Genomic DNA, 26,207 nt, shown 5'->3' on the forward strand with positions numbered 1-26,207 from the left:
ATCGCAATGTGAAAGCCCTCAGAGCAGCCCCTCGAATGTCATTGACGTGCTTGTGGACGGTGTTTGTGCATCGGCCCTTATTGACACTGGAGCTGCCGTATCAGTTATGGACGAAAAACTCTGCCGCTTACTTCGAAAAGTAACGACGCCACTTTCTGGGTTATCCCTCCGTACTGCAAGTTTGCACCGGATTCATCCTACAGCAGGGTGCACAGCTCGCATTGTCATCCAGGACGTTCTGTATGTCGCCCAGTTCATCATCATTCAGGCATGCTCTCATGACATCATCCTGGGATGGGACTTTCTCTCCCGCCATGACGCCGTCATTCATTGTGCCACCACCGAAATTGAGCTCTCACCCTTCTCGCATTTGACGCCAGAAGACAGTCCCCCGACACTGAGCAAGATTCTAACGAAAGACGATACAACAGTGCCTCCAAACTCGACGACGGCTGTGTCTGTCTACTGCGCTGGTCTCTCCAACACCATTGGACTTGTTTCGCCATCTGACTGCGCTTGCAGCAGGAAAGGGTTGCTAGTACCTTTCGCGACCGTGCAGGTCAACCAGGGCAACACTGCTATTTTTGTAACCAACCCCTCCTCGTACGCTGTTACCTTGCTTCGAGGGGAATGTCTCGGCAGAGTGGAACCAGTCGACGACGCACAAGTCCTGGACGTACCCGATGACACGCGCGCTCCCAGGTCGTGTACCATCAATGCTGTTTCCACTTCTGATTCGTCGTCTGCTGATATATTTGGCCCCTTCATCGCTGACAATCTTACGGCCGTACAGCGTTCCCAACTTCTGGACCTGTTACAAGAATATCGTTCTTCTTTCGATGTCGGGCGAAGTTCTTTCGGTCGCACATCCGTTGTTACGCATCGCATCGACACTGGTGCCCATCCACCTTTACGGCAACGTCCATATCGCGTGTTGCCTGCTGAACGTCGAGTAATTAATGATCAGGTTGACGATATGCTCCAACGCAACGTTATTCGGCCCTCGGACAGTCCATGGGCGTCTCCTGTTGTTCTTGTTGCGAAGAAAGACGGTTCTGTGCGGTTCTGTGTGGACTACAGATGGCTCAATAAGATCACTCGCAAGGATGTTTACCCACTGCCAAGTATCGATGACGCAATTGACAGCCTTCATGGAGCCGATTTCTTTTCTTCTCTCGATCTGCGCTCGGGGTACTGGCAAGTACCCATGGCTGACGACGCTCGACCAAAGACCGCCTTCGTCACGCCAGACGGCTTGTACGAGTTCAACGTCATGCCGTTTGGTCTATGTAATGCACCTGCGACCTTTGAGCGCATGATGTACACCGTTCTGCGCAACTTGAAATGGTACACGTGCTTGTGTTACCTCGACGATGTCATTGTCTTTGCTCCGGATTTCTCCACGCATCTCCAACGTCTGAAAGAAGTTTTCGCACGTGTGAGCAATGCCGGCTTACAACTAAATCTGAAAAAGTGCCGCTTTGCAGCACGGCAACTCACCATACTGGGGTACGTCGTGTCCAAAGACGGCATTTTTCCTGATCCTGCCAAGCTTCAGGCCGTGGCCGAATTCCCCAAACCTGCATCTGTCAAAGAACTGCGTAGTTTCGTGGGCCTGTGCTCATACTTCCGACGCTTCATACGAAATTTCGCCACGATCATATCACCGCTGACGAAGCTCCTTGGAAGCAACGGGCCCTTCAATTCGTGGTCATCGGAGTGGGACGACGCGTTCGCGAAGCTCCGCCATTTGTTGATGTCGCCTCTCATTCTACGCCACTACGACCCTACAGCCCCAACGAAGGTGCACACGGACGCCAGCGGAGTAGGCCTCGGCGCTGTCCTGGCACAGCGAAAACCCAGATTCCCTGAATATGTCGTAGCATATGCAAGCCGTATGCTCACGAGAGCCGAGAAAAACTACACCGTCACGGAGAAAGAGTGCCTGGCGATCGTCTGGGCTCTTACAAAGTTTCGACCTTATTTGTATGGTCGCCCATTCGGTGTCGTCACCGACCATCATGCACTATGCTGGCTTTCATCATTGAAGGATCCCTCAGGCCGTCTCGCCCGTTGGGCTCTTCGCTTACAGGACTACGATATCCGCGTGCTGTACCGCAACGGACGCCAGCATGCTGACGCCGACGCCCTCTCGCGCTCTCCTCTGCCTGAAGGTGATGTGCTCTGCTCAGTATCCTCGGCTGCTGTTTCTGCCATTGATGTTGACATCATCGCTACGGAACAGCGAAAGGATAATTGGATCGGCCCGCTCATCGACATGCTCTCTGATCCATCCGCAACGCCATCCACGCGTGCATTGCGTCGTCAAGCTCGCCATTTCGCCATTCGTGACGGCCTCCTACACCGACGCAATTACGACGCCGACAGCCGGCAGTGGTTACTCGTGATACCCCGCAGTCTGCGGTCAGAGAGATGTGAATCCTTCCATTCTGATCCGCAATACGCGCACTCTGGGGTATTCAAAACCTATTATCGCATTCGACAACGCTACTTCTGGCGCGGGATGTACCGCTATGTGCAGCAGTTCGTTCGCTCTTGCCTCACTTGCCAATGCCGTAAACCGTCAGCCCACATGTCGCACGCCAGTCTACAACCGTTACCTTGCCCTGACCGTCCCTTTGGGCGCGTAAGTATCGATTTGTATGGACCACTTCCTCTGACGTCGGCTGGTAACCGCTGGGCCATCGTTGCCGTTGACCATTTAACGCGATACGCCGAAACCGCCGCTCTCCCTGCGGCTACTGCGCGCGATGTTGCGTCCTTCCTGCTGCATCAATTTATACTGCGCCACGGACCACCCCAAGAGCTTCTCAGCGATCGAGGCCGTGTCTTCTTGTCGGAAGTCGTCGAATCCATTCTGACGGAGTGCCATTCTGTCCACCGCAAAACTACTGCTTACCACCCACAGACGAATGGCCTCACCGAACGCTTTAGCCGCACCCTCGGTGACCTGCTTTCTATGTATGTCGCTGCCAACCACACTGATTGGGATAATATATTGCCCTTCGTCACCTACGCCTACAACATCGCCCCTCAGAGCACGACTGGTTTTTCACCTTTCTACTTGCTGTACAGAAGGCACCCGTCGCACACCATGGACACGATACTCCCGTACACGCCGGATCCATCTGAGTGTACACCTATTTCCGAGACAGCCAGGCTTGCTGAAGAGTGTCGCGCGCTTGCCAAGACTTTTACGACGCAAGAGCAAGAGCGGCAGAAGAGTATCCGTGATGGCTCCACCACTTCTGAGCCCACGTTCCTTCCTGGTGCGCTTGTATGGCTCTCGATCCCGACCTCTGCCGCTGGCCTCTCTTCCAAACTACGTCCCAAATATGAAGGCCCCTACCGTGTCATCGAGCGCACCTCACCCGTCAACTATCTGATCGAACCCGTTGAACAATCTTCGGACATGCGCCGCCGTGGGCGAGACATCGTCAACGTGGAGCGCCTGAAGGCCCGCTCGTAGTGACAAGCTGTTAGGTCGCCAGGCGGCTCTCTCTTCGACCCCGAGGTAATTGTAGCGAAGCCTCCGAACTATGAAATGGGTCGAACTCTTGAGTACCTTCTAGTGGGGCTACCCAACAAGGACGCCGCTCGCGCTGAGAGCCCGTGCTTGGCTGTGACTGTCGCCATTATATATTCTCGCTCGTTGCCGGCTAATAAACGCCTTAACAGTAGAATTTTCGCAGGTTCTGACAGTTCTATGAGACCACGGGCAACGCATACTTGACGAGACAAGAGCACGGGCACATTGCTTTCCAAAACTCCGAGAGCCGTTAGATTGATGTCACTCAGCACATTAACCAGAACACTGGAATGGGGCGGTACCGTCACTGAATCGTCGGATACACGCAACGCCATCATACGCGATTAGCAATCCTGAAAATGTGCGTTACATGAAAACGTCACCAGCGATTCTCGGAGATTTATAATAGCCCCATATTCTCGAAGGAAGTCTAATCTCAGGATGACCTGCCTGGAGCATTCCTACAGTGCGATGAAAGTCCCAATGAAAGTCGAAGTGCCAATATGTACTCAGGCAGTGCACCTTCCAACCGACGTCACTAGATGACTACCCCTGGTACAAAGCTGCAGGTCGTTCCGTGACGTCACCACTTCTTGGAGGGAACACGCATTGTCACCACTCATAATGGAGTAATCGCCACCAATATCTACGAGTTCGGTGGTTGAGTGATTGTCGACGGTTATAGAAATATCCGCGGAAATTGCAGCGTCGCGTTCAGAAAGTTTCGTGACAAAGAAATCGGCATCATCAACGTGTCGTGGCGGAGGATGTTTGACAGTTGGGTCAACAGCAGCCCCACTTCGCAGGCCACTGGCCTCAGTGTTCCTGGCATGGGCCAGGACTTGGGGACCCCTTTCGTATACCAGAGAACGTGGTGTAACGACTAGGCGAGCTGAGGCGCCGAGGAGAACGTGAGCGTAGTCGGTGGCTTTGTGCAGGAGAGAACAGCTGCTGCGCGGCCAGGTATTGCTGAATCTCGTGAGGATGTTCCCCATTGCTAGGTCGACGTGCATTAGGGCGAGACCCCTGAAGGCTCATCCTGCAATACGCACATGGTGGTACACATGGCCCGCTTCACTTCAGTGGTAGCAAAGAGGCCTGTTGTCAGAGGTGCGCCATATGTCAGATTTATGGATGACTTTGTGCGGAACCTCATACCGAAAAGTGCTCTCGTAGTTATCTACATGTGCGAATTGAAAGGGCGATGGTAAAAAGTAGAGGGCGGCCGGTGTCTGGTAGAAGGTTGAGGACTCCTCAATGCTTTGGCGTAAGACAGAGCAGGAGCTCCCGCACGCATTGGGAGAAATGGTTGGGTAGCATTCCTGAGTTCATCGCGCATAATGTCACCCAGAATCATCGCACTTGGGTGAGTAGAGAAGGGACAAACTTTTTGGTGCTCCGCACAAGCTCGCGGAGTGCTGATAAGTCCTGTCCACAGTTGAAAGGTGACACCGTGGCAACAGATCCTTGACAGTCGTACTGCAGAGAGCGTCGTTGAAATGCCCGTTTCATGGTAGTAGCAACAGCGATGAACTCTTCGACATTGGTTGAGGGCTTGCGTATGAGTCCAGCAAAAAGTTGCTTTGACACCCTGCAGGAGATGTCAAACTTTCCTTGTCTCATCCATCCCTGGGTCAGTGCACTTAAACAAGTCTGTCATGTCTTCGATAAACATAGCCACGTTCTCATTTTGTTTCTGAACCCGGTTCTGCAGAGCCTGCACGGCTTTTTCTTCCCTTGATTTTCGAGTGCTTTGCATAGCTGTCGCGGAAATTTTCGCCAGTTGGTGATAGACGGCTCATGGTTCTCATACCAAATGCGAGCATAATCATCAAGTGCGAAACAGACGTAGCGAAGCTTCTTGGTTTCATTCCATTTGTTGGCGGCTGTGACCCGATCGAAGTGGTCTAGCCAGTCATCTATGTACTCAAACACATCACCGTGAAGCGGCTTTGGGGTGCGTGCTGTGTAGACGATGCTTGGGGTGGATGTGAGTTGGTCTACACTGCTCTCTTGCGTCTGAATTGGCGTTATGGTGGTCATTCTTGCCGAGCTCAAGGGACCAAATTCAGAAGGTAGTCCTAGCAAGCGGCGGCTGAGACAAGTGCCAGATTTTTCTCCAGAATTGTTAAAATGATGGCAGAAGCTTGAAGCGGCTTGAGTTCAAACTAGTGAATTGGGATTGTACTCAGCAGTTCAACCAGTTTGTCATGGTAATAAAATAAGTGCAAGTAACAGTGTTGCAAGCAGCGGTGTAGCAAACAGCGGAACAGCTTCGATCGAGCAGTGTGAGTTCGTCTTCTTCGTTCTCCAGCCCAAATTCTTCGGCACGCACAAGTAATGATGAAACTAGCCACGCAACAGCCAGAAACCCGCTACATGCTCGTGTTAATATTTTAGTTATAAACAGCATGATGATCACGATGGTGGATAGACATTAACACAGTTTTAGAAACAATCAAGGATATAAGCCAAGATTTAAACCAGTTCTCTATGCGGGTGAGATCACATTATAATATGGAATGATCGGATGGGTTAGTAATTGTGTGGTAGACAACACAATCACTGGTGAAGAGGCAGATGTGAGAAGAAATTTTTGAAGGGAGGTCAATAATGTATATTAAGAAGAGGAGAGGACCAGGCACGATACCTTGCGGTACACCTGAAAGAACGGGTATTAGAGATGAAAAGCATAAGTTGGCATGCACGAATTGGTGGCGGTTGGTTAAAAAGCTTCGAATTCAGTTTAAAACTCGAATGAATTTTAAGATGGAGTAGTTTTAATACAGTTGAACCTCATTAATTCGAACACACTTAATTCGAACTTTGGGTTGATTCGAACTCGCGATGAGGTCCCCTCAAAGCTATGTGTATTTCAATGGGTGAAAACGCCCAGTAATTCGAATGCACAAGCACTTTTGACGGTTAATTCGAACATGCCGCACTCTGAAAATGCTCTAAGCACCCCGCCCAATCCCCCCGTGGGACACCTCAACGCTGAGCACAAAGAAAAAGAAAATAAAAGAAAAGGCTGCAGTGGAATGTTTGCTCTCTCTCAAATGCTGATTTGCGACGCACCTGTGCACGCTTCTCCATTTTCTGCCCCTGCCGCGTAAAGGCTCTTCTCCTTACAACGCCACATGCAAAGAAAGAAAAAGAGAGAGAGAAAAAAGCTGTCGTGGAGTGTGGTTCTCTCTTATGCACCGGTGCCACGTTTCCCCCTTTGCCGTCCCTGCCACGTAACCCTTCTCCTTTCAAGAATATGCGCGAAGAGAGAAAAAAACTGCCGTGGAGTGTTGGTTTATCTCAAATGCTGATGTGCTTCTCTCCGTGAGGAGACACTGCTCCTTTCTTGTCACGTGCTGGCCACGCTGCGGCTTTGGCGCAGAGGGTAGTAGCGGCGATGCAGTTGTTGTTGTCGTCTTCGAGTGTCAGCTCTGGACATTGCCCCGTGCAACATCTCTTGCGAGGGGAATGCTGAAGCCGAAGTAGATATGCTTTGCAAGCTGCGTGCGAAATTGATTGACTCGCTGCAAGGCAAACCTGTGCAGACGTGATCACCAATTACTTCAATTAATGACGGATGTTCTGTGATTTGTGAATAAATGTAAGTCTTCTGAAACTTCCCCCTCGTGTGTTAGCTCAATGCACATGCACCACTGCATGGGGAGCCCTCCGTTTACTTAGCTTTTATTAATTTGAACAAATTTTAGGGCCCCTTCAAGTTTCAATTATCGACATTCGACTATAAAAGACAATCATGAAGGACCTTGTCGAATGCTTTTTCAAAATCTAAGAATAATATGTCAGTCAGAATGTTACGGTCTAGGTTTATGTGTAAATCATGCAGAAAAAGGGCAAGCTGAGTGTCACAGGAGTAATTATTGTGAAAACTATGCTGACTTGGGTGAAAGTAATTTACGGGTGTTAAGAAGTTAGCAGTATTAAAGTATATGATATGCTCCAATATTTTACAAGTAACACTTGTTAGGAAAATGAGATGGTGGTTACTCGGCAATGCTCTGTTTCCTTTCTTGAAGACTGGGATGACCTTGCACACCTGCCAGTCATGGGGAACTGAACCGCTGTCGAGTGATTTCTAGAATATGAGTGATGAAAACAAGCTACACAGATGTTTAGTATTTTTAAGCACTTTAGCGTTGATACCGTCTACTGCTGTGGATGACGTGTTATTCAATGAGTCAATAACTTTGGTAATGACATATGAATCAAATGTGATGTTCTGTACTAACGAATGCATGAAAATCAAAGATCAGGTAAACTGTCAAATGGCTTAATAAGAAAAACAGTGCTAAATACCATTTTAAGGCAGTAGGCAACTTCATTCTCAGGAATAAGAAGCTCAGAGTTGTCAATAAATAAAATTTCAATAAATTGAGAGGGACTAATTGCTTTCCAAGACCTCTTGAAAAGAACGTACAGTTGAAATGTGATGTAACGGAATCATTTGGTTCAGTATTGCTGCAATACTCCATCTTGATGCCTTTTGCACCTATTTAAGTGCTGCTTGTAATAATTGCACCAATGTTCAGTATTCTGCTTGCTTTAGGCAATAAAATAACAGACATTGACGTAAAGAAAAACCTAAGATGGAATAAAAACAGCTTCACTACAGTAGCCTTATTCACTTCAGTGGGGCAAAAGTGCCGTAAGCAGCATGTGTGTGATGGGCAGAGTGTTCTCTGACTTTGATTTAGCCTGTCACTTGTTTTCTGTAGCTCCAGTGACTCCACATTAAAGCGTGTGGACAAGTTTCTTTCTTGGCCTATAATTTTCAAGTTTCTCCTGTAAATCTTGCAACCTGTTGCTTCAACATGCTTAAAGAAGGCATTTGAAACTGTTTCCTAATGACATTGTTTTTATGCAGTCTCTGTATGATCCATTGATGTACCGTATTTATTCGTGTAATGAAGCCACTCGCATAATGAATCCACCCCCAACCTTCGTTCTTGAAAAAGAAAAGTTTTTATATTAATCTGTATATGTTATTTCAGTGTGATATACAGTTTCATTGACAGTCAAAACAATGTAAAGTCAAGCCATTATATCTCAAAATGATGACACAATAAAAATTAAAATATAGTTTAACAACTATGCTAAGCAGTTGCGAGCAGTGCAGCTGCTCACAACTGTTTCAATGTTTAAATTGTTCTAAATTTTGATGTCACTCAAAATTTAAAAGTCTCGCCTTTTGCGGCAGAGTGCCATCTGTCAAATGCAGGAGGAACCTCCTTGCTTATATCGCCACGCAAGCACAGCAGCATGAAAACAAAGCGCACGTCCTCCAAGATGTCGAGCCTACGGCATAGAAACACGCCACACGCCCACCATCTTGGAGGCCAAGCAAAGCCACCCACTGTGCTACGGTGCATCATGCAATCGCAACGTTTGTGCGCCATCATCCAATGCTGCGTTTTTGTTGTTGGGTTTGTCCTAGTGAACTTAACTGGACACCTGCTGCACAGGGCGCATTTGGCTGCTACACTAGCTACATGGCTGGTTTTAAACTTCAAATTGGTCGAGCATGCATTGGAGTGAACCGATCAGCTGGAAGACACTAGGGCGTCAATCCGTGCACATTCATTACAGAAGAAAACAAGATCTTCAAGCTACAAAAACGATTTGTCGTGCATTTTGCGGACCAAAACAAGCAAAAATCTCCATGTGAAATTTTCTCTGTTAAAACTCCTGTGACTTATTTCTCCCGCACAATTAGCCCTCCCCCAAATTGGTGTCAACTTTTCTAAAGAAAAGGTGGTTTTATTACGTGAGTAAATACAGTATGTGTATGTTGTCGACTCTCTGGCTGAAAAATATTCTTGGCCTATCACCAACCATAATGATGGCCATTCTATATCACCAGCTCTTCTTTCTCTTTCTACCATTGTTATTTTTTTCCTAGTAGGTCTCATTGAAGTATCAGCACTGCTGCACGTGTCTTGGACATTCATTGTTGACAGTTTTGCATGTTGACTCTCTGCAATCTTATCTCTCCTTATGGCTGATTAGTCAGTCTTTTTGTTCAGGCACTTGTGCACATTATAATGTAGCAATGTTTATGTAACCTTTCATTCACTCATCGGTCTGTTTGGCCGATGTAACATATTCTGCTGGCAAGGGGAGTCTTATAAACAATCTTCCTTTATCATTTATTGGAATGTTGCTCATACTTCTTTTTTGCAATGCATTTATGCCTAATCAGCATTAGGTTTCGCAGAGGCTAGATAGCTTGTTATGTGCACTGAAAACGAGACTATGACAAAAGCATTGTGGTCATTTTATATGTTCATAAAATATTGCACAATCTAAAGAAAGTGTCACAAAAATCTGGTGTCAAAGTGCTCGTCACAAGCTATCTAGCCTCTTCTCCATCACAAGCTATCGATCTCTCCTCCCTTAGCTGCTCTTCTATTCCTTCCCACTTCAACCTACTCCTTCCGCCTTGGTTGTTAATATATATACCCTACGTCTGAATTAGCTCAGCCATCATGCTTACATCGATTTATTCTCCCCCGGACACTATGTGTGATGAATATTGGTGCCTCTTTGAAGTAGTGTTTGTCTACATTGGTGGCTTCAGGACTCTCGGTCCCTCTAAGAAAGTTGTGGCTTGGTGACCTGTCCTATTACCTACTTTCCGGCCCTTGGCACCACTGAAATGAATGGCATTTTATGTAAAAGGGCAGGAGCTGGGCTCATACACGACTTCGTTTACATGTCTTGATGCTTGCGATATGTCTTAAAGGAGTAAGGACACAAATTTGAAATATTTTTGGATTGTTGCTTGAAATAATTGAACTGGTGTCAAGAAACCTAGAACTAGCATTGTGGTGCTTGGAAATGCATCGAATATATTTCTGTATCAATACCGATATAGATGGGGTGGTTTCCCTGTAAAATGTCACGGCAATGTGATGTCATTGGCGACGTACTAGTGGCAAAGCAGTCATCTGCTCGGGGCATATGTAAATAACAGTGAGTTAATTGTCATCCAAGTGACCCTGACAGTGGTTTCTGAAATTTTGGCTGCGCGCAGGACTCTGATAACTCATATTCAGGAACTGCCTTCACTCGTTGGGATAATGTCCAGTGCAGTAGAGCTGGCTCGCAGATGCTGACCGACGAGAACATTAAAATCTCAATAACATATTTTATGTGTTGCTTGACTGCGGTGTGTGGAGAGTGTTAACACTGCATATCAATAAAATGAAAAACATCCAAAATCATGTCACTACACTTTTGTTAACCAATCTACGTTAACTGATTTGTCATACACTTTCTGTTGAGGATATTTGTACGTTCAGCATATTATAAAGTAATACCGTACTTACTCACGTAATAAACTCACTCGCACAATGCACCCACCCCCCACCTTGGGCCTTGAAAGAAGAATTTTTTTTTTATTTCGGTGTGAAAGCCATTGACATTGATGATTGAAACAGCCTTAAATCTAGCCATTATATTGCCACCTAGAGTTGTGAGCTGGTAAGCCCTAGCCAGTCGAAAAAGGCAAAGAGAACAAAGATGAAGTATGTGTTAGCGCTTTGTTAAAAGATACACGCTCGTGTCTTTCTGCCTTGCTGTTCCTGTCTTGTCTCTACGGCTCTTCGTGCAGGACAATATCACAAATATCGATGCAATAAAAGTCAAAACAAAGTTTTGCAACCATGTTATACAGTTGCGAGCTGCATGGGCGCGCAAAACGTCAATGAAAATTTAAAAGTCACGTCTTTTGTGGCAAATCGCGCCATCTGTCTAATGCAGAACAAACCTATTTGCTTTTAGCGTCGCAAAAACAAAGGGCACAGCCTCCGAGATGGTAGGCGTGCGGCGTAAAAACATGCTGCACACGCCATCTCGGGTGTCATGCACAGCACAACTGTGCCCACTGTGCCGACGGCATGCCTGCAATGTTTCTGCGCCACCGTTCCACGCTGCCTTTTTGGTTTTGGGTTTGTCATAGTGAACTTAGTTGTACACCTGCTGCAAACGGCATGTTCAGCCGCTACGCAAGCTGCTCGTCTGGTTTCAAACTCAAAGTTGATCGAGCATGAGCAGGAGTACGGGAAACGAGTGGTTGGATGACACTTCGGCGTCGATTCGTGCGATTTCGTTACGGAATAAAACAAGAAGAGCTTCAGGCTCTGAAAAAGATTCGTCACGCATTTCGTGGGCCAGAACAAGCAAAACTGACATGGGAATTTTTTTCGCTGTCTTAACTCCTGTGACATTTCTCCCACATTATAGACCCTCTCCCCAAATTGGCATGAACTTTTTTGAAAAAACAAGGTGGGTTCATTACATGAGCAAAAATGTAATTTATTCATTTGAATGGAATTAAGACTGTTTTAGGAGCATGATGTCACTTCCGTGTGGTGCAGGAGCCTGTTCTATAAGTCTTCTTGATTTGGCTCGACTTTCTGGACATAGTTCACGAAAGTGTCCTGCCAGTGTCGTACTAGTTCCTCTAGTGTTAGTACTGCTTGGCGCCAGCAGTATTTATTTATGTATTTATTCATGTACCCTAAAGGCCCGAAGGCATTACATAGGGGGGGTAATAGTATACATATATAGAGACTAACACGAACAATAAAGTAATAAAATATATGAAAAATTAAAAACAAGTAATAAATAATGAACAAAATCCCAGAAAATCAATTATGAAGACAAAACTACACTAAAAAGAAAGGCGTAACAAAAGAACAAGCGAGGTTGAACATTTATATGCTAAAAAATTCTGATCATAATCAAATAAGCGAGTTATACAGCATGCTAAAAACCGTTATATAAGCACATGTACATTTGGGTCGGTTGTATTAGGTCATTCAAACACCAAGATGAAGCTTTAATTTGTGAGTGAATTCTTCGTGGTTTTTTATACAGACAATATCGTTGGGAAGTTGATTCCAATGATTAACAGCAAGAAGTAATGGTGAATGTAAAAACAGGTTTGTTCGGGCAAATAAAGGTTCTAATTTGAATTTGTGGTCCAGACGAGCAAATATTCTATGAGCAGTTTTAATAAGTGCAGACAGTTGCGAATGGTTATGATAGAGATTGTGGAAAAGAGGCAGAAGGGAGGACAGTCTGCGTGACTGTATAGACGGCAAGTTGAGAAACTTTTTAATTTCATTTATGCTAGAAGTTCGAGAGTATATCTTTGTTATGAATCGGGCACTTTTGTTTTTAAGAGACTCTATTTTATTTATGAGGTAAACCTGGTGAGGGTTCTATATTTGGGAAGCATAGTCAAGCTTAGAGCGGACTAGTGTATTGTAAGCTAAAAGTTTAGTATCAGAATTGGCGAAATGTAAGTTACGTCTGATCAATCCCAGTGTCTCATAAGCGTTGCTAGTGACAGTGTCAATGGGTAAGTTCTAGGATAGGTCACTCATTAAGTGAACTCCCAAATACTTAAAATTGAGAACATTTTCAACCTGTTTCTCATTGAATGTGTAGTGATTAGTTATTGGTGTCTGTTTTGTAGTAAATGAAAGGACCTTTGTTTTGCTCACGTTGACTTCCATCTGCCAGTCTTGGCACCACTTACCTAATATGTTAAGATCGTTCTGCAAATTATAAGCATCTTCAATGCCAACCACCTTTCTGTATATCATGCAGTCGTCGGCGAATAACCTTACCGTAGAAGTCATAGAAGTAGCTATATCATTAATGTAAACTAGAAACAGAATCAGCCCCAGTACAGATCCTTGAGGCACTCCCGATTTGATGTGCGCTAAAGGGGAGTGTTTGTCGTTGACTACAACGAACTGGTACCGGTTAGTATTTCGATATCCAATTAAAAACGTGGGTGTTTAAGTTAAGAATGGTAAGTTTTTTCATTAGTCTGACGTGAGGGACTTTATTGGATGCTTTTTTAAAATCTACAAAAACAGCATCGATCTGGCATCGGTCATGCAAAGCGATATGAATGTCTGTAATTAACTCAAATAATTGTGTCTCGCAAGATCGACCACGCAGGAAGCCATGTTGGTTGTCAAAAAAAAAAATTGTTTTCCGCTAAGTAATTCATGACGGCCGATGAAATGATGTGTTCAAGCAGTTTGCTGCCAATAATAGTTAGGGAGATTGGCCTGTAGCTAGTTGGGCTAAAACAGTCTCCAGATTTTAAATATAGGTATTACGCGGGCTAGCTTCCAGTCATCAGGTACACAGCCTGTATCGAGGGACTGTTGGAAAACGGCACTTAACAAAGGACATAATTCTAGCTTTACCATCTTAAGCATTTTCGGGCATATCTCGTCAGGACCTGGTGCAGAACTTGCAGAAAGGCAATCAATGGCTGCTGCGATGCCTCGCGGAGTGATAAGGACATCTTGCATGCAGGAGGTTAAAGGAATAGCATGTAGGTTAGGTGGCATTGGACTTTCATTCGTATACACAGAACTAAAGAAGTTACTGAATTCTGTCGCAACGTCTGCCGTAGAAAGGAGTTTTAAAGTTCAAGAACCTTACAATGATAGGACGAACGCAGTCCTCTTTTCGTTCACCCAACCTGTAGGCACGCTCAATTTCTTCTGCTGGCAAGCCCAAATTCTTGATTACAAATTTTTTGACAAGCACTTCAGTGTCTTTCGATGTTTCCGAAGAGGCCTCAGGAATACCTTTGAAAATCAAATTATTGCGGCGCATTCGGTTGTTGAGTTCATCAACAGCCATGTTACACTGCTGTGTTTGTTTGGATTTTATACTCTGTAACTTATCGTGAGAATCCTTTAGCAGTAGTCACATATCGTCGATTGATCTACGAAGGTCTACCATGGTATCCGGCCTTTCTTCAAGTTTGGAGAGACGCCGTTTTGTCTCAGTCACACTGAATTGAATGTCTTTTACTTTCGCTGTCTTATCTTCGTGAAATTTTTCACTTGAAGCCACTAATTCCTTAACTGCTGTGAGGAGTTGGTCAAGCTTATCCGGTCCCGGTTTGTTTCGATGTCTCCAGAACAAAGTAGCAAGTGTGCAAGGCAAAAGAATACTAGCGGAAATCGGCCTGTCATGCAGAGCTTACGTGTAGTTATGCCCGCACGAAGCCTTATGAGACGAGTCGTCTCGACTTCTTTGCCACGCATAGAAAAGCAGCCTGTTCGAGCGCGGTATATGCAAAGGTCAACACCCATCACTTATTCAAAGAACGCCACAGTTTCACATGCAGTTGGGATTTGCAGCTAGCCAGTCCACCACCACCAGTATTGGTGCAGTGGTCAAATCGAGGGCAAAAGCGCAACCATGCTACTTGCACGAGACGAGAACTTGTGGTGAAGGTCGTGCTGGAGTGCCGTTCACGTGCCGTGGTACTCCTGCAGCATGACATCAAATCGAGTGCAAAAGTGCAGGTGGCGTAAGCTGCACTCACCGAAACGAAGGCCAAAGTACAGCACTTTTACAGCAAAATCTCAAAACTCGGGTCACACGTGGTACCGTAGTTGTCCGCCGCCGCCGGTTTCAGTTACCACAACGCCTGAAATTAGAAATATACTTAGTACCAATGACACAGTGGGGCTCAAGTCCTGGTCTGCTGGGTGCCAGCCCAGCATTCTACCACTGAGCCACGCCAGTGCTTAGGATTTGCTGGCAAACTTGCCTTAGGCAGGCTTGATGTCTGCAAAGCAATCGCGTTGATAACACTTATGAAACATTTTAAAACTGCTAAAGAACAACCAGTAGTTGCACAAGGCAAATAGCACTAATGAGTGAATCGTCCAATGCTCCAACTCATTACAAAAGCTTGTTCTTGTTCACATAATGACTGTGGCGCATGCCCACTTCAGGAATAATTCCTCATCGTCATCAGCCACTGCATGATCAATTGGCATAAAATTTCTTGCAAGTGTTCAGCAGACACCACGCTTCTCAGAAGAATGACGAAAAATAGCATAGTAAATGCTGGCCTACTGCCCATAAATGTTTATTCTTAATGCCGTAGTAGGTATCAAACAAATGGGCTTGCAGCAGTTACCCAATTAATGTTCAAAAAACACTCTGAAAGGCCACTTTTCCAGCTTTCCCTGTGACTGTGCGGGGCCTCTCCCGCAGGCCTGGTGTTTTTTTGAACCAGTGCAGAAAGTGTAGCCAGATCAAGAAAACCTTGCGTGGGATCGTCTCGTGCATCGCACGGTGCTGGAGATGCTGCCTTTTTATGGCCACCTCGATCCACTCCCTCCTTTCCCCCCTTTGCCTACTGCGGCATTCATTTTGTTTTGTTACGAGATCACAACAACCCTACCAGCAATATTTGCATGCACCAAGCATGGTAAATCATCAGTAGCCAAGCTGTTCATGCTTGCAAAGTTATTGGTGGCCAAGGGAAGTAGGTAGTTGGGAAGTATGACAAGCCTATCATTGGCCAAGCAGGCCGTTCTTGGAAAATCATTGGAAATGCCCCTTGCCATGGTTGGCACTGTGTTGGAATACTATGCCATAGCCAAACATGTTCTTGGCATGGGAGCCAAGCATTTTGGTCAATGCGATTTCTGGCACATTTATTTTAGTTTTTTGTCTTGGCTATCATTTGATGTCCACCTACTTTTTTATGGACTTTTGCAGGCCCCCACTCCCCTACCTAGATAAGTCACAAGGCAAATACAGTCAAACAGGGTTATATCAAACCCACACATATCAAATTTTCGGGTATATCGAACTCGTAAGTTATCTCATTGAAATTCTTTTGCAAAAGTATAGGAATTCGCATGTTTATATCGAACGGTATTTTTACCCACCTTTGGATATATTGAACGCCGCGCAAGGTAGAAGGTGTGCTTTAGCACTCGCCCCCCCCCCCCCCCTGCCCTTTGCGTTTTCCGCGGCTCAGCCCGCGAGTTGGAAGGCGGGCTTTGGCATTCGCAGCGCCCCGCGTTTTCTGCGTTGTACCACGTCTCCGCCAATACCCAAAACGCTTGAAGAAAGGTAAGAACCAGAGGGATTGGACGGCACAATCTCCAACTTGCAGAACGGCTTTTTTTTTGTTGTTGTTGTTTCTCTTTCTCTCTCTCATGCTTTCTCAGCATACCTGTCGGCTCGGACAGCAAGCACAAAAGAGTTGCCGTCCTCCTCCTTACGCCTTTTTTAATTTTTTGTTTCTGTTTTGCAAGTTTTGATAAGTCAACCACAGCTCGCGCTTTTTGCCATTTCCCTCGCAAGTGGCCATCGCGTCGCAAGTGGCCATCGCCTCGCGAGCGCTTTGTTGCTTCTGCTGTCGCGTCGCCTATGTACCACCGCATGTGTAGCATTTCTGCTTTGCGTGCGGGGTGTGCAAAGCCGCTGCGCTTGAATTGTCTACTTCCCATGTAGCTCTGGCTAGCGTCAAAAAGCGCAAGACCCTTGACTTTGCGACGAAGTTGAAGGCCATTTAGCGTGTTGTTGAGGCAGGCAAGAAATGTTCGACTGTCGCAGACGACTTCCGGATACCACGGAGCATTCTGAGGACCTTGTTTAAAACAAGGTAGATATCAAGGCAAAGGCGGCGGAGCAGCAATTGTCAGAAGACTGTCATATGCGTGCTTCTGCCCATGGGAATGTAGTAAAGGCACTTTATGCCTAGTTTTTAGAAGTGCGTGCAAAGAACATTCCGGTAGATGGCCTGATGCTGATTGCCAAGGCCAAATGGTTTGCTGCTGCACTCAGTGAAACAACTTCACCGACAACAGCGGGTGCCTTTATTGATTTAAGCAGCACTACATCATTGGCGGAACCAATTCTGGCGAAAGCGAAGCTGTCAGAAGCCAGGACACCCAGCAGTGGATGACAAAAATGTGGCCGGAAATCTTCGCAAAGTTTTCTCCCGCGGAGATCCTCAATGCCTGGTGAGACATGAAGACGGACACAGTGGTCAAATGCTTCCATAAGGCAGGCTTCGCAAGAGGGTGGAACTTGCGGAAACCGGGAAAGACGACGACAACGAGCGCTTCGACGATGTGTTTAGCGAGTTGTCATCTCTCTTCCTGGCAGCAGTTCCACACGAAGTGTCTGGGGATGACTCTATGGAAGCAAACTACAATATCTAGGCCAACAGCTTATGTGACGAAGAAGATCATCTGGCGAGGGGCTGGCTACACTTACGTACTTTGCCGCTAAAGTGGCAGCAGCGTTCGGCATCATTCGCCGTTGTATCAGCTACATGAATGGAACTGGGCTGTCGCAGCTGGACAGCCTTGATAGGACCGGGACTAGCGTCTTCAACATTTCAAAAATGAAAAAGCAGGCCAAGAATAACGATTTTTTTCACAAAAATTGATCATTCTGTTGCGGCATGTGTGTGGAATCAGTTGTCATTTTTGAATGCGCCTTTTCTAGGTTATGATGTGCTACAGGTAAGCTCTCGGGGCCTCTTATTTTTTGTATCAAATTTTTCACATATCGAACTAATTTGCGATCCCCTTTGAGTTTTATATATCCGTGTTCTTCTGTATTTCAGTTTTTTTTTAATTTATTGAACACAGAATACATAGAAGGCAATATGCCATTTTTTCATTCTTTCCTGAACTCTTGCGATTCTAAAGTGTTGTATGGCTTCTGTTGGAATCTTCTATTATATTGGCATGCCTTCTTTGCATCGGTGCACATTCTTGATCTGAAGCATCTAACACAGCTGCATAGGTTTTGTTGAACAGAGTAAGTCTCTCACCTGTAAAATAAAAAAAAAAACAAGTCATGAGCTTCCCTTCTTTAAAGAGCAGTCACTTAGGCGATTGCATTCACCAATTTTCAACGAAACACAAGGCAGAAATATTTGTTGAGAGGCTAATTGTTTGTGCATGATTATGAGAATGACAGCAGCTGCACAGACAAAGAAAAAAAGTTTTTGGAGAGCATGATGCATTTTTGTTTTACTTTCAACTACTAGTTTATTACTGGAGTAGCAGGCATAGTCATGCTAGAAACCCATCAATACGAAAGATGAAGGAAAACAATTTTTAAAAAGTCCTGTCCTCGCACCTTTTTCTGGAACATACATTCTCTCGATTGAGAAAAGGTAACCTTTCTCCGATAGGATTACGGAAGCTGCATTGGTGCACAAGCACTGTATAGTGTTTTAGGGGCGAAGCTCGTTAAAGCGGCACCCGTTTGTCCCTCGTAGTCGTAGTCGTAGTGTGTAACCAGTGTTACATTTTGACCTGCAAGATGATGCCAGTGGGAGATTTCTCCTGTGCTTTGTTAACAATAAAAAGTTCGCGGCTTGCGCGTTAACTAAAACCCGAATGCTCCTGTCTCTCATTCTTCATTAGCAGCCATTGGCATGTACATTGAGCACTATCTGACAAGAAAGGGTTGCTACGTTATACTCGCTGGGTGTAACCTCCTTAGTTTTAGAAAGGTTTAGCGAGCATTGGGTCGCAGTGCCATGAATACAGTGAACTAGTATATACCATGAACTCGAGGTGGTTAAAGGTGGGAAGTAGACCCGAAGCGCAAGCCATAAGAAAGTGTGCATGTGCCACCTCTCGTTTAGTCCTTGGAATGTCCACTGGATGGCAGTGCTTCTGTATGTGGAATATATGATGAAAAGATGCGAGATGGTGGTACTAGGAGTGTTGAATAAATGGACAAACGGACACACAGACAGATGCATGGATGGATGCATGAACGGACGCAGGGGCAGATGCATGGACGAACACAGGGACGGACGCACGAACAGATTCACGCACGGACGGGTGGATGGACGCATGGACAGTCACACAGATGGACGCATGGACGAATGGACGGACGAAGGCTTCGTCCCATGCTCCATCTTTCACTCTGTGGATATGCTGCCATTTTTTTTTTCTGTATGTACGTACCTTTATATTTATGAACATTGCTGAGGTAGTCAATGCACATTTATTTACTAAAGTTATTTTTGTTGTGCTGATTCTGTTGACAGTCCTGCCACTTTGCTGTGCGGCTGACTGTTAAACAATGAGATTGATGTTTATGTGCTCTGGTTTTAAGCTCCTACAAATTGGAAAGCTGATACAACAGAAAGTATGATTATACAACAATTGAAGTGGTGAGCATATGGTAGCAGTGAAACTATTTCAATGCCCATTCTTGCTCCAGATTACACACGTTGACTTCATTCAGAGAGGCAGCATTTATATACTGAAGAAACAAAATGTATCAGTAAGTCAAGTTTCTAAACAAACACCAATGATGCAGTATGTGCAATATTCTGGTCCTAGTGAAACGTTTTCTAAAAAACTGCAACCAAAATATCACAACATGGAGAAAGCTACATAGCAAATATTTATTATGACGATGTTGCTAATAAAACTTGCTAAGGTTAAAAGATGGGCGAGTTGGTTCATTTAGTAAAAAAAAACACAGCACGAAAACAACAGGAAAGAAAAGGATACAGAAAGAGCGCTGGCTTGCAACTAATCTTTATATAGGAGTGTGAACACGTTTATATGATAGCAGGTGAAATACACGTGTCTACCACAATATAAAAAAATGTCGCTCTTAACTCAACATCACCATATTGTCATTCTGTCTCACAACGCACATGTTCATCTTGTAGCGATGTGACGGCGTCCGACTAGATGTGCTGTCGTCTCAAGTTAAATGAGCAGACAAGACGTACAGGAGAAAGCGAGCTGCCGAAGTACAGCAGTGGCCATGGCGTCTAGCCAGCTAGCAGCATCGAACGTTCCAGGCACCTCCCGCCACGAGCCACCTGCGCTCGTCATCTTTTTTTCTTAGCCGGCTGGCCGACACTGGCGCTACGCTACAAGGGCTCTCCGCCTAGCGTGTTAGGCGATAAAAAATATGAATGAAAAAGTGGTCGGAAAAAAGATAAGCACTATGTACAGGTGCATGAGTTTCTGTAAGTATCTATTGGGAAGTTCAAAGGTCATCAGGGTGGAAAGCATTTGGAAGAGTCCAACAGTTTCGGTGGGCTGCACTGGGAGCCACGCAGCGGGCGATGATGGTGGGAAACCGACACTGCCGATAAAAATACTGGAGGTCGGCCGTATGGGTGGCCTACGGAAGTCTTGTGCCCTCGATGTAGACGCGGGAATCTGCGATGGCATGTCGCGGATTGGCATGTTGTGTGGCTCCCGCGGCGCTGCCATAAGCGCACAGGTCAACAGGTGCTGGATGCCGAGATGTCTGTATGACGCGTACCCTTGATGTTGGGCTGCACCGCAAGTGATGTAGTGGCATTAGAAATGCAGCAACGACGGTGCTGGTGGCCCGAACAACATCATCGTCTTTGAAACATAGGCGGGATAGAAGCGTAGCTGTGAATTGGGGTTGGCATGCTTGGCACTGGGGCACTTGCATTTCCAGGACTTTGCCATTGGCATGTCCGAGATTCGTTAAGGGTAATGTCACGCAAAGGAGGCGCTGTCCATACAACAGGGCCGGACTTCGAACTAGTGGTGGCAGAATTCCCTTGAAGGTCCAGTGACGAGCAGCACACGTGTAGGGCAGCGTGCTGATTGGCTGGCTGCTTGCGTAGCTGTCATAGCATATGCGGGTAGTTGCAATCCTGGCTGGTTCGGTGCCTTGTACGCGTCGTCATAATCCTATTGGGAAGCTCGGCAAGTGTGCCCGAGAAGTCGCCAGGAGGATCAACTGGCTCGTCTGCCATCGGTGAATCAAGAGTCGGTGCAGCAGGACAGGATTCTGTGAATAATTCGATAATTTGCGATGCCGTCACTGGCGTCAAGTCTGCGACGAAGAGAGATGACAATGGCTCTGGTGTCAGAACTGGAACATCAAAGGCAGGAGCCTTGTATTCCGGATGTGAGGGTTTCTTTGTGGACAGATCGATGAACGTGGGAGGGTGGCCTCCGTCGCCTGTGTGGCCAGTTCATGGCAGGCGAATTGTTTTGACTGGCTCCGCGGTGGGAGGCGTCTTGGAGGGTGATGAGCCAGGTGCAGTTGTGTGGTTTGTGGGAAAAGGAGCTTGTTTGAGGCCGTAAAACTTGAGCACGGCATCTCGCAAGTCATCGTACGGGTGAGGGCTCCAGGAGAAGTATGTGAAGCGGTGTTTGAGTTCATGTGGAAGATGGTATTTCAATACCTTGTACATGAACTCTTGGATACAGATGACGTTGTGATACAAGGCCACCGCAAACTCCTCGAACCACGACTCTAGGCCAGCGGTCCAGAACAGTGGCAGTGGTGGGTTGAATAGGGGCTGCCGAGTTTACGCTGGCTAAAACATGGCCGCGGAGCTCGGCCACAGTTGTGCAGCATTGGTCGCTTGTCCTTGTGTCCGTGGTCACCAATTTGTAGCGACGTGACGGTGTACGACGTAGACATGCCGTCGTCACAAGTTAAATGAGCAGACGAGACGTATAGGAGGAAGTGAGCTGCTGAACTAGAGCAGTGGCCATGGCGTCCAGCCAGCTAGAAGCATTGGATGTTTTAGGCGCCTCGCGCCACTAGCCACCTGCGCTTGTCATCTTTTTCTCGAGCCGGCTGGCTGAGACTAGCGCTCTGCTACAATCTCAAAGATAAAAAATTAATGTCTTTTTGAGAGATGGTTATAGATGCCACACTAATGTATTTATCTTTAGGCGTGCAGTTTTATCCACTTTAATTATTTCCCTTGTTTTTCTTTCTTTGCGCCTGGCAAGGACCTTGGTGACCCGAAACTTGGGTGTGCAGCCACAATCCCTACAATGAATGCCAAAATGGCTGCTTAAAATGTTTTTCACATTATACTCCTGCTCTTCTAACCTTATATTTACGCATTTTCCTGTTTGTCTCACATATTTTTTTTCTCAGGACAACGATATCCAATACACTACACTTCCTGTACATTGTACGAAGCTATGTTTATGGTTGATTGCACAAAGCTGCTGCTTGCCTGCAAGTTGTGGTTGTGCAGCTCGTCACTGCACGACCACAACACCCATTTAATTTGCGAACAAGGCACGGTGAATTGGCACAAACGAAGATGGCATGTAGTCATACACGCGGTAGAATGTGAAAGCGAGCGTATACAGTGGTGCGTAGGAGCAGATGCTTAAAGCTACATGAATTGCAATATTTTTTTTTCTTTTTTACAATTACGTAATCATTTGGCGTTTACTGCAGTTTGTGGGCTTCTGAGAATTGGCTGTCTGGATGCTTTCGAGAACAATTTTGTTTTAGTGCAGTAGGGCTGTGCACAGGCCGAACTGCGTGCACACGGTATAAAGTGTGAAATTTAAATGCGCATTATGTACGTGCTGGTACAGCTCTGGTCCTTTGATGAAAAGGAAAAAGAACTGAGGTATTCTGTAGAGCAACCAGTGTGAACTAAATTAATGATTAGAAAAAATGATCCTCTGTGGCTATCCAGTAGCTGTTCGTTCGACTTTACGACAAATTGCAACAAAAAAACGAACACATTCACTCTAAGCGCTTCACTTTTTTTGCCTTTTGTGCACCATGATTTTTCTTCAATCAGTATATAATGCACAAAAACGAGTGTGCTTGATGGCCAGGCAATTTGCGAGAACATTAGCCAGCAATCTTGGTTTGTGTCAGGAAAGCACTTGGCCTCCATGTTAAATATATCACAAGTGTCTTTCCAAGTTCTGTTTTATTCTAATTATTTAAAAGGGCCGACAACTAAGAGAAACGCACATTTTAAAAAAAAGATTTGCCATTTTCGCTGCCATCTTGCCCATAATTTGCTTGTAGGCCATGCCCTTTTCTATCACGCTGTCCGGTGTTACGACCGGGTTTCGCAGACACTGGAAGTCCTGGATGAAGTTGCCGAGGCAGGAGGAAGAGAGACTTGAAGAGGGTTTTTTTACATTATGTACATGGTGAGCTCTCGTACATGACAAGCTCTTACTTACATAGAGAGCTCTCGAATCTGGCGTTCCTCTACATGGCGCTCCTTCGAATGAGCCGGGTGGCTCATTATAATAGATATGTGCTCCCCAGATTCCTAGATCAGGGAACACGTGCAGGTGGTACTGTCCAATCACAGATCACACACAACTGGCGAGGGGGACGAGCATGCATGGCCCACGTGAATGTCCAATATTGAGGCGTGATCACTGCACTGCAAGGTGGCGCCAGCGGGACTCTTTCTCGTTGTGTACGTGCTGCTGGTCGAGGGGTCCCAAGCTTATGACAGCATACATCAAAGGGTCCGCCGATCTGGTTGCTCGATTAGCAGGGCGATTTGCAGCTGCCGTCGCAGAATCTTTCAAAGAAGCTGCCGCAATTGTTGTCTCCCGAACCACTTGCGGTGTCGTAGCGACACGAAGCCTCACCCTTTGTCTAGAAGGGACAATAACTGGCGGGCATAGACAGCCGGCCGTTCAGCTACTTGTTTGAGGATTAAAAGAGTGCTGCTCACTCGTCAGCTCTGACGTCAGTCACAACACCGAGAATTCGCCAATGATAATGGAAGTCGATAGAAATCCAGGCTGTTTTCAATCATCAGCCATTGGCTACTGCTAGTAGAGAAGAGTCGCGTGCGCTGTGGTTGTCCGCCACCACCGTCGGTGTTCATAACCACTGTCGCGTGATATGAGAAAAAAAAACTAAGTAAATGAAAAACACCAAGGACACAATGGGATTTGAACACCGGTCTCGTGCATGCCAGCTCAGTATATAACAGAGCCACGCTTGTGCTTGATACTCTGTTGCAAACTGGCCTTAGGCAGGCTTGATGTCGGGAAAGGAATCACGTTAATGATTATTAAAGTGTTTTAAAACAGCAAAGCAACAACCAGGCAATATGCAATGCAAATTGCATAACGAATGGGACATTGAATTCTCCAACCTATTACAAAAGCTTCAGTATAATTCTTCATATTTATCAGCCACAGCATAAAAAAATTGTATGAAATTTCTTGCAGGTATGTAGCATGTACCAAGCTCCTCTGAAGAAAGATGAAGAATGGTATAGTGAATGCCTCCCTACCTACACACAAAGATTAGGATAATTTATTGCGTTGTGGGTGCCCTGCAAGCTAGTGTTCTTTAGCAATTACCCAAAGAGTGTAAACAAAGGTTCTGCAAAACCGCTCTTCCATCTTCCGCTGTGACTGTGCTAAGCGTTTCGCACAGGCATGGTGTTTTTTTTTTCTTCTGTCAGCGCTCAGCGCGTAATCTTTTTTTATAATTATCTATGCACCACAGCTGAGTTCACGAACAGTGCAAGTGTAGAGACATTGCAGCTGACAAACACTCGGCAAGTGAAGGTAACGAAACTGCCCCTGTCAAGCAAGGGTCGCTTCTTGCAAATACGAAACTATGAGGCCGAATCATGCAAGCAATTTTCAAGCAACGACAACAGGATTTTCTGTCACCATGGTTGTCACGAAGGGCCATTCTTCGCCAGAAAACCACTTGTCCCCCAGAAAAGAGTGTGATGATTTCTGCAACATGATAGCACCCCCAATTCTTGCTTCGGTTGATATTTACTCTTCATGCTTGTTATCTGCACGTACTTCAAGTAATGTAAAGTATAGGCTATCTTTTCTACACTTACTTCTTATGTGGACAGTGAGACGATGGTCGTGTTTTGTTTTTAATCTTCTTATCCACCATTCCATTTAATGCTTCGATGGTAGCTTGCTGGGAGCGACGTGGTCGTCGTGCGAAGTTTTCACAAAGTGTGTAGTGGCGCACGTAAGCTTCTGGGTGCCCCTTGAGATCACAACATATACCACTGTTGCCATTAAATGATTGCATGAAAAGAAAGCCATGAGACGTTTGTATGACTGCGCGGGTGGCACAGGGACAGCTTGCGGAAGATAGCTTCATCAACCACCAAAGATGTGTGAAGTGCAACAAAGAAGCTGTTTCCAAACAGTGCATGTGTTTGTTGATTGCGAGAGGCTAAGCTACGTAATGTTTTATTGCATTACAATTTTCGCTCATCCTGAAAAGGTTTTCAAAAAGTTTGCCCCACATAATAAGCGTACCCACAACTTTGCTTTGATTTTTTAAGAAAAAGAAGTGCGTTAGTTAAGCAAGCATATACAATATTTCAAGCTTTGTCTGTTTCTCATTATAGTTCAGTAACACAGTTTCTACAACGAGAATTTATTTCACAAATAGTAATCTGACTGAAGAGTATGCAGTAAATGTGAATGCTAAACAAAGATAAGTGAGTGCTTACAGATTCAAGAAGAAGATGTATGTCAATCTGAATACATGACACAAGGTAAGCAGCACCAGTGAGGTTTATTTTCTTTTTCTAGTTGATGCTAATATTCCCTTTTGCAGTCATAGCTCTGTTTAGAAACCTGTCGACCATTGCTTGTTCTTATATTTATTACTGCTTTTGAACCCATTGAAATATTTCTTGCAATCGTGTAGCCAAGGCACGTCATTTAGAGGAAGTTTGAGGTTATCCACCTTAAATGAGCAATTTTTCATTGGCTGGCTCGTCTCGTAAGGCCAATAAGTGGTCCTTTCACTTTTTCAGAAGTTTGGGTCAGGTGACGTTGCTGAGTCCATTTCAATCAGTGCTGTACACCTGGGATGACCCAACTCAGGAAAGAACACTCATGTGGAACATTTACAGCAGAAAAAAGCCTGGATTCACTGCACCTATAAACAAGGTCAGCTGGCTGTGCTCTCATGCAGCGGCATTTTTCTGTCACCCCTTTTCTTTTCGCATGCTCGTGTGTTGTGGTCTTTTGAGGTCTATTTTTTCTGCCTAGGTTTTTTT

At 45.7% G+C, this 26,207-nt stretch overlaps 1 protein-coding gene across 6 annotated transcripts in view; it reads left to right on the top strand.

Moving 5' to 3' along the window:
- LOC119174040 (intermembrane lipid transfer protein VPS13A) overlaps window positions 1–26,207 on the top strand; it is a 1,344,268-nt gene that overhangs the window by 969,130 nt on the left and 348,931 nt on the right. For all 6 annotated transcript variants that reach the window (XM_075894208.1, XM_075894209.1, XM_075894213.1 and 3 more), the window contains one exon: window positions 25,962–26,097. In XM_075894208.1, the coding sequence (XP_075750323.1) occupies window positions 25,962–26,097 (136 nt within the window). The remainder of the gene's footprint in view (window positions 1–25,961; window positions 26,098–26,207) is intronic.

The sequence above is a fragment of the Rhipicephalus microplus genome, chromosome 5 (genome assembly GCF_043290135.1).
Source record: "Rhipicephalus microplus isolate Deutch F79 chromosome 5, USDA_Rmic, whole genome shotgun sequence".
In the NCBI taxonomy this organism is placed as follows: domain Eukaryota; kingdom Metazoa; phylum Arthropoda; class Arachnida; order Ixodida; family Ixodidae; genus Rhipicephalus; species Rhipicephalus microplus.